The 8,902-nt window shown below is 52.5% G+C and overlaps 1 protein-coding gene across 1 annotated transcript; it reads left to right on the forward strand.

Moving 5' to 3' along the window:
* The first annotated feature begins 1,346 nt into the window (after positions 1-1,346).
* LOC114616647 (lysophospholipid acyltransferase LPCAT4) lies at positions 1,347-8,664 on the forward strand. The gene is made up of 14 exons (XM_028762078.1): positions 1,347-1,572; positions 2,959-3,101; positions 3,402-3,622; positions 3,977-4,089; positions 4,196-4,256; positions 4,529-4,587; positions 4,787-4,821; positions 5,555-5,609; positions 5,699-5,781; positions 6,032-6,157; positions 6,359-6,491; positions 7,351-7,449; positions 7,793-7,949; positions 8,244-8,664. Exons 1-14 carry the CDS (start codon positions 1,459-1,461, stop codon positions 8,417-8,419), a joined length of 1,575 nt encoding a protein of 524 aa, XP_028617911.1. The 5' UTR covers positions 1,347-1,458; the 3' UTR covers positions 8,420-8,664.
* Positions 8,665-8,902: the final 238 nt, after the last annotated feature.

Below are 8,902 nucleotides of genomic sequence, written 5' to 3' on the forward strand. Positions count from 1 at the left end.
GAGGGGAGCCACACACAAACTTTCAGATGTAAATCTTAACTAGGATGCTCTACTTTTTATTTCCCTGACACTGTCAGCTGCTCCTTTTCTTGTGGTGTGATAAAGTTCCAGGGGACTGAGGCAGAATCTAGACCGGAATGACTTCTGGTTCCTACCTAATCCCCCTCTCAATGTTCTCTTTCTCCCACTCCTAGCTCCTGAACTTTATTTCTTAGAATTCTCAAATCAGGTTTGTAGGATGACCCATCCCATAAAGTTGCTTTCCACTGCCACCAAGTCTGATGACCTGAGTTTGAATCTTGACACCCAGAAAGTGGAAAAAGAGAACATCCCTGCAAATTGTCCTATGACCTACACGCCCTCATCACCCTCATCCTGGTCTCCGAAAATATCCCTTGTTAACACAGAACTCAAGAAGGCATTTCGGGGGCAAACATCCTTAGTTCTGACTTCTTTCTCCTCATTTTCTTGCTTTAACACCCATTCAATTTTTACCTTCCTGCAGGCAGAGGGAAGACAAGGTGAATTGAACCTAGCTTATTTTCATAAACAATGACTCCTACCTCCTCCCCTGTGCACTATATATTTGATAATGTTAGTAGCTATGGGTTTCAAAGTGCACTCAATTTCCCGGCGCTCCATCACTTAGGCTGTTTTACAGTGTGTTTTTAGGGCATTACGGGTTTGCAGGTGACATGAATTTAGGTGACCTCCATATTCCACAGGGAGACCAGTAAAGAAGCTGAGATTGCTACTTCTCTCGAGCTGAGCTTTGCCGAACTGGGGGACGTACACCCGCTAAGCATCGAGGGATGTGACCGCGCGGGTGACAGTGGCCCGCGCAGCCCGGCACGCGCGGACGCCGAGAACTGCGACACGCAGCAAGGCCGCGAGAGGGCGCGAGCTCCACCATGGCGGCACGCCGACCGGGAAGAGAAGCGGTAGTCCGCCCCGGAGATGGGGAAATTGAGGCCGAGGAGCGGCGGGAACAGGGGCGCCCAGCCTCTTTCCGTAGCAGTGGGCCTCAGCAACCTGCCCCGACAAGGGGCTCCACCCCGTCTGCGCTCGCAGGGTGTTCGCAGCATCCGGAAGGTGACCAGAGCACTCGCCTGAGCGCCCATCTCTCTGCCCCGCTCCCAACCCGAGACCCTCCTAAAGCGGCAGCCAGGTCCTCGGGGCGCCGCGCTCCGAATGGCGCGAGGAGCCGTGGAGAACGCAGCTGAGTGGGGACGCCGGAGAGCGGCAAGCCCCGCCCCGCGGCCGGCGCCCTGACAACGCGAGCGGCCCGGGCGGCGCCGCCGCTCTCCGCCCCTCGGCCGGCACCAGGCGGGGCTGGGACCAGAGCGCCGCCGCTGCCACTGCCGCACGAGCTGTGCTGCTCTGCAGAGCCGGACCGGGAGCGGGGCCCGGGCCGGGAGCGGGGTGGGGGCCGCGGCCCTCGCTCTACCTTCTCCCACCATGAGCCAGGGAAGTCCTGGGGCCTGGGCCCCCCTCGATACCACCTCTGGGTCCTCTGCGTCCCCAAACCCGTTCGTGCATGAGTTACACCTCTCCGGCCTCCAGAGGGTTAAGGTAAGGTGTGGGCAGGGGACGTGTGGAAGACTGGTTGGGATGGGGAGACCCGGTGGTGAGGAGCCTTGGCTGTGATGGGCAGGGGGATGCCAGAGGAGGCGGATAAGAAGCTTGTGGGGAGGGAGTTAGGGGGCGCGCACGTGGGGGAGGCTGGGGGTGGGTAGGCGAGGAGCCTTGGTGAGGACTCGAGCTCAGGCGATAGACAGGCTCACAAGTGAGGAAGAAACGAAAGGGAGAGGAGGGAGGACTGAAGGGGACCCAAGGATAGGAGAGATGGAGGACACTGGGGAATGCGGATTACATCCTACGGAGGTTGAGGAGCTAGGATGGAGCTGGAGGCTACGGAAAGCCCAGGGTGGGGGCAGGGGCGTGCTCAGCGATCGGGGCTTCGACTTAAACGGTTTGGACCCAGAGACTGCGTCCTTGTGCCCTTCCAACACCTCCTCTTTCTGCCACCCCCACCCCCTCACTGCAGCACCTACTGGTGGGGGCAGGGAGGCTGGGAGGGGGGTTGGCTACAGGAAGTAGAGGGACGCACCACCCTGGGGTAGCCAGGAGGTGGTGTGGGGAGGAAGTGTCCAAGGTTTCTGTTGTGATCACCTCCCGTGAGGCCAGCCCCCGGGGGCTAGGTTTATTTACCTGCTCAATCCTAAGGACGCCTCTGGAGTCACCCTGGCACTTGGCAACCCTTTCCTTGCGGAATAGGGCTGAGTGTTACCTAAGGATTGCTGTTCTGCAGTACTAGGCTAGGGATTGATTGACCTGAGGCTTGCAAAAGTGGATCTCTGTGTTTCCAGCCATCTGCTCCTTGGGCCCAAAGTGTTGAAAGCCCTGCACGGGGTTTGTTTGACATAGGGGCTATTTATGGAATGGGATGGTGGGGAAAACTGTCTCTAACCTACATCAAACCCAGGGCTGGATACCTTCCCTACATTTTTTCATTAAATCCTCTTTTCATTTTTCTTTTTTTTTGCGGGGGGAAGGTGGATATAGGGTTTCTCTGTGTAGTCCTGGCTGTCCTAGAACTTGTTCTGTAGACCAGACTGGCCAGGAACTCACAGACAACCACCAGACTCTACTCCTGAGTGCTGTGTGGGCCACCACCTCCCAGCTCATTAAATCCTCACATCCATTCCGAATTCTAGATGCATTTATGACAGTAACCTTTGTAGGGGGAAAGGGTCACCTGAGATCGAGAAAACAAGGCACCTAGGGGTATTGAGCCTTTGTCCTCCAGGCCTCTCGAGCATCCCACTTGACTCCCTGTGCCTCTACGCTATCACCTACAGGACGTTAACTGTTTGCCCCATCAGACCTTGTAGGAGATGTTGCTGTGGAATGAGCCTTTCCCAGCCCTAAGGGACATTTTCTCCTGCCCTTCTGCAGTTCTGCCTCCTGGGGGTACTGCTGGCCCCAATCCGAGTACTTCTAGCTTTTATTGTCCTCTTTCTCCTCTGGCCCTTCGCGTGGCTCCAAGTAGCAGGTCTCACTGAGGAGCAGCTTCAGGAACCAATTACAGGATGGAGGAAGTAAGTGGGACCCAACTCCTAAGACCATTTCTCACCCTTAGATGCTCTGCTCCACCCACAGCACGAGTGCACAGACACATACACACACACACACACCAGGGTCTGGAACTGGTACATGCACTTTCAGAGGTGGTCCGTAGGACCCCACTTCTAAGTGACATGTCCAAAATACTTCAGCTCTATGGCCAACGTGTTTTGATGGGGACAGAGGGGTATCTTGCTTTCCCAGATGGATGGGGGACGTGGTTGATTGAGAGTCAGAACTCCCTCTTCCACTAACTCCCAGCCTCACCCTGGCAGGACTGTATGCCACAACGGGGTTCTTGGTCTGAGCCGCCTGCTATTTTTCCTGCTTGGCTTCCTTCGGATCCGAGTTCGGGGTCAAAGGGCCTCTCGCCTTGAAGCCCCTGTCCTGGTTGCTGCCCCCCACTCAACTTTCTTTGACCCAATTGTTCTGCTACCCTGTGACCTGCCCAAGGTTGTGTCCCGAGCCGAGAACCTTTCTGTGCCTGTCATTGGAGGTGAGAGAGTTCAAGAGGGTACAGGGGGAGGAATGGCAACCCCGGGGCCCCCAAAAAGTCAGAAATGGAAACACTGGCTTCCAGTGTGGAGAGAAAAGTCAGGAGGGGTACTTGTCTGTTGGCAGATGAATGTAAATTAACACCATTCAGTTTGTCAACTGATCTCAGGGCCCTTGGGGCTGCGGCCTGAGACAGAGACAAGGTGCTAGAAAGGACAGTCTACAGTAAATAGATTGTAGCAATAAGTGGATTATTGCACTATCTTCCACTGTTGAGGAAATTGAAGCTGTGAGATATGAGTGCCTCAGGGACAGAGGACCAAGTGACCCCTCCTTTTACTCTTCCCCGACCCAGCCCTTCTTCGATTCAATCAAGCCATCCTAGTATCCCGGCATGACCCAGCCTCTCGACGCAGAGTGGTTGAGGAGGTCAGAAGGCGGGCCACCTCGGGAGGCAAGTGGCCTCAGGTGGGTAAAGATCTTGAAGCTCTGCTCCTGTGCCTGACAGTTGCTCCTTCCTCCCCACTTCACTCTGTGCTTTGGGTTTTCTGTTTTTGTTTTGTTTTTCACCCAGGTACTATTTTTTCCTGAAGGCACCTGTTCCAACAAGAAGGCTCTGCTGAAGTTCAAACCAGGTGAGTAAAACGATAGTGGGCGGTGAGGCTGTGGGAGGAAGAGGAGAAGCAGCTCCAGCTTTGGGGGGGGGGTAACTCACAAAGTAGAGGGGGAGGTAAAGGGTAACAGTGACAGGGAGCCTCCTACCTCTCTGACAACGTGAGTTAGAGGGACATTCTTAGTAGAGCAAAGCCACATAGCATTTAGGATTTGTCCCAAGACCCTCATGCCATGTAGCTACCTCTGTGTACTAACTTCTGCCTTGGGGGATGGGGGTGGAAATGGGATTTAGGAGCCTTCATCGCAGGGGTGCCCGTGCAGCCTGTCCTCATCCGATACCCCAACAGTCTGGTGAGTCTCGGTGGAAGGAAAGGGTGGAAGCAGGGAGCATGAATCCCTCCCAAGTGGACATAAGTGGAAACTGCTGGTGCTGTGTTAAAGATCCGCATCTGGGGTGAAGCATGAGGTGAGGTTGGGGTCTGCTAAAGCAGACTGGCCAGTTTCCAGAAAGAGGGGTAACCTTCTGCCGTTCCTTCTGCTTTTCCTGTAGGACACCACCAGCTGGGCGTGGAGGGGCCCTGGCGTGTGAGTGCTATTGTTATAGGGGTTAGGTTGGGGGATGGGGTCCACCAGAGCACTTCTTGTCCAAGCTCTAAAAGAGATGACTGACCTATGGTGTAGGACTGAGGGAACTCTAGAGGAAACTGCCCTCTGACCTCCCCATATTACTTGGCAGTGTTTCTAAGCCTCCCACCTAAGACACCCCTGCTGTAATTACATTTCCTTATTTACTGTCCTGTGTTTCATGTTTACAGGTTTTGGGGGGGGGTGGAGTTGGGGGCTGGTTCTCAACTCAGTGGTCTCTTCTAGAGAGCCCATACCACTAGGAATGCCTCTTCCCTTTGCTTTAGTACCCAGACTTCTCCTCGCCTGCTGCCATTCCTCCCTGGCGTGTTTCCTGCAGCTTTTGTCCATCACCTTTCTGGCCCTTCTCACAACCTGGCTAACTGGAGCTAGGCATCCCATTTTTCTTTTCCTTTTTTTTTTTTTTGTTGTTGTTGTTTTTGTTTTTGTTTTTTGTTTTTCGAGACAGGGTTTCTCTGTGTAGCCCTGGCTGTCCTGGAACTCACTGTGTAGACCAGGCTGGCCTCGAACTCAGAAATCCACTTGCCTCTGCCTCCCAAGTGCTGGAATTACAGGCGTGCGCCACCAGTGCCCGGCCCCATTCTTCATATCACTGAGAGAACGTCCCACTGCCTTGCTCAGGAGCAGCAGCTCATAGTTAAACAGTGGCAAACACCCATCTCTCTCCCCTTAGACTCAAAGTTCTATGGCTCACCGCTTCTCAGCCCTGCAGCATTGTGGATGTAGAGGTATGAACCCCTTCATGGGATGGGGAAAACAGAGTAGTTAATCATGCCTTGCTTTCAAGGTCCTGATGAGAGCTGTGTCTGTGTTTCAGTTCCTCCCTGTCTATCAGCCCAGCCCTGAGGAAAGTAAGGACCCCACCCTTTATGCCAACAATGTCCAGAGAGTCATGGCACAGTGAGTATTACAAGTTACTTCCTGCTGTTCCATGAAGTATTTCCTGGAGCAGTTCTGATGAGCAGAGGAACCACAAGGAGATGCAGGAGGTTTTGAGGCAAAGATAAGGGATAATGGGAAAGGGCTTAGAGACAGGCGAGACCAAGGAGAGAAAAAGGCAAAAGAAACTGACCATATAACAGAGTGTAATGAAACCTCAGAAATGTCTTCTGCTGCCGCCTCTTAATCGCCATCCTTCTTTGTTCTGAAGGGCCCTGGGCATTCCAGCCACTGAATGTGAATTTGTAGGGAGCATACCTGTGATTGTGGTGGGCCAGCTGAAGGTAGCATTGGAACCACGGCTCTGGGAGCTGGGAAAGGTGCTACAGAAGGCCGGGTAAGTTACCTTGAAGGTGAAGATGTCCCAGAAAGGGGAAACAAGGGCAGGAAGAAGTACTGTGCTGCATTCGGTCCTCAGTACAGGGGCTCAGGAGACAGCATCTGATCATGCGCTAGGAGCCTAGTGCCAGGGTAAGGCTGTGTATGGCATATCCAAAAAGAAACTGAGTCAACTCTGCTGTCATCAATTTTGTTGTAGGCTGTCCCCGGGCTTTGTGGACATGGGGGCAGAGCCAGGCCGGAGTCGAATGATCAGCCAAGAGGCGTTTGCCCAGCAGCTGCAGCTCTTGGATCCTCAGACAGTGGCTGGTGCCTTCAGCTACTTCCAGCAGGTAATGGGCTAGAACCCAGGGTGACATGGACGGCCTTCCAAGCCAAGGAGCTCAAGATTCAGGGGTGATGTCCGAGTGATTATTTTTGGCAAACTGTATTTCCAGAAATATGACCCAAGTATCCTGTCAACTTATAATTCTAGTTTTTGTTTGTATTAAGAGTACACTCAAGTTTTTATACTAGACAGGTCCTCTTTATACCACTCACAGGGCCCTTTCTGTGCTAATAGAACACAGGCTATGGGTCTCTGGATCCTCAACATTCAGGGGCAACAGAGGCAAAGGATCATAAGTTTAAGGCCAACCTAGGTGTTACAGTTAGACCCTTCTAAAAGTTTTAAAGTAATTAAAAATTTTAAGTTTTGAGCTGTGTGCATTTCTTAAATTGAGGAAGGCCATCTCCATCTCAGCTAACATGTCCCCTGTAGCCATAGCACCTATCCTGCTTAGATTTTTATCATTAAAAAAAAAAGTTAGGCCAGTGGCCCCCACATCTGTTGGACCAGTTCTCCCACATAGTCTGAGTCAAAGGAAAACCAGTTTGTCTGGGTTGGAAACCAGGATTCTTCCCTTGTGGTATATCGGAATGGACAGTAACTTCAGAATTCCTGGGGGATCCCTTGACATTTCTAGATCTCTGTGGGAGGGCGTGGTCACCACGTGGCTTGGCATAGCTTATAGCAGTAAGCGATAGTGGAAGGAAGCACATGGCCTGAGAATTCCCAGGAGTCCTGGGGAGTGTGCTGGTGAGTTCTGAGCAGACTGCTCACAAGCATCGTTTCTAAGCCTACTGAACAGAGGCCAGAGGCCAGGGGGAAGATGTCCAGTCCCCACATTGCTCTGATTTTTCACCTTCCAGGATGCCAAGGGTTTGGTGGACTTCCGAAATGTGGCCCTAGCACTAGCAGCCCTGGATGGGGGCAGGAGCCTGGAGGAGCTGACCCGCCTGGCCTTTGAGGTACCTTTGAAGGACAGTTGAGATGCTTTACCCCACAGCTCCATTCCAGAACGGCAGTATCTTGTACTGTTCCCAGTTAGCTCTTAGATAATGCAAACTCAGGGCCTTCCCTATGTCCAGAATCTCCCACCAAAGCCTACCTGGGAACAAGAAGGCAGAAGCTAGCAGTTTTACACTTGTCCTAAAAGAACACATACTAGAGATCCAAGAAGGCTTACATGCAGCAGTCTTGGGAAAAGAGGAGCTCATCAGGCCGACTTCCTGGGCAATGCAAGGCACTGTCTGAAGTAGAGAACTTAACAGGCATCTCCCCCCCCCCATCTCTCTCTTCCAACCCCTCAAGCTCTTTGCAGAAGAGCAGGCAGAAGGATCTGACCGCCTGCTGTACAAAGATGGCTTCAGCACCATCCTGCACCTGTTGCTGGGTTCGCCCCGCCCCGCTGCCACGACTTTGCATGCTGAGCTGTGCCAGCCTGGATGCAGCCAGGGCCTCTCCCTCCGTGAGTCTGCCTTCTTTGCTCCATGCAGACTCTGGAGGCACTGTCAGCACCAGGATACGTTCTGAGCACTGAGCTGGCTGATAAAGAGAGCTAGTGGCCAGTGTCAGGGACCAGAACCTCTGAGAGGAGGCCAGGAGGGTGGGAACCCGGCAAGTGAGCAAAGAAGTACCAAGCTGTATTTGAGAAGGCAAACGGACTAGCAGGCTGGGTTCTGAGAAAAGAGAAGGGTGGGGTATTGCCCTCTCCTCACTCTCAGGTGGTATAACTTTTCCATTTCCCACTCTTCCTGAACAGGTCAGTTCCAGAACTTCTCCCTCCATGACCCTCTGTATGGCAAGCTTTTCAGCGCCTACCTACGTCCCCCCCACAAGCCTCGAAGCACCTCCCAGATACCAAATGCCTCATCCCCCAGCAGCCCCACTGCCCTGGCCAACGGGACTGTGCAGGCCCCCAAGCAGAAGGGTGACTGAGTACCTCAGCCTCCCACTCTTTCCTCAGCTCAAACCCAGCCCTGCTCTCAGGACAGCGCCAGAGGCCTATCCTCTGCCTCAACCCCACCTCTGCTCCTGTTTGATTTTTTTGGTTATCATTGGTTTTTGTTGTTGTTGTTGTTTATTTTCATTTTTTGTTTGGTGGGGTCTTTTTGTAAAAGACTATTTTATATATAAATATAAATATATATCTATTAAAAAAAAAAAACCTGAACCTGAAGCTTAGTCCTGAGGGTGGAATCATTAGTTGTGAAGGAAAGAGATGAATGGTTGGTTGTCACATTTCCATTGGAATTTCCAAAAACTCCAAAGGTTGATCTTGGCCATACCTGAATTCTCTCATTCACAAGCAGACTGGGGTGTTTCCTCTATGGAAATCATACAGTGATTTTTTTTTATATCTGCCCCTCCTGTTACCACCTACTAAATACGCACATCTTAATTGACTTCTTCATGAGCCTC

This window comes from Grammomys surdaster, unplaced genomic scaffold (assembly GCF_004785775.1).
Source record: "Grammomys surdaster isolate TR1022 unplaced genomic scaffold, NIH_TR_1.0 332784, whole genome shotgun sequence".
NCBI lineage: Eukaryota > Metazoa > Chordata > Mammalia > Rodentia > Muridae > Grammomys > Grammomys surdaster.

Bases quoted from the DNA above. Each gene is read 5' to 3' on its own strand.
- LOC114616647 (XM_028762078.1), top strand. From the start codon at position 1,459: ATGAGCCAGGGAAGTCCTGGGGCCTGGGCCCCCCTCGATACCACCTCT. The intron at 3,102-3,401 runs GTAAGTGGGACC...TCACCCTGGCAG, and splicing joins CCAATTACAGGATGGAGGAA to GACTGTATGCCACAACGGGG. The intron at 6,492-7,350 runs GTAATGGGCTAG...TTCACCTTCCAG, and splicing joins CCTTCAGCTACTTCCAGCAG to GATGCCAAGGGTTTGGTGGA.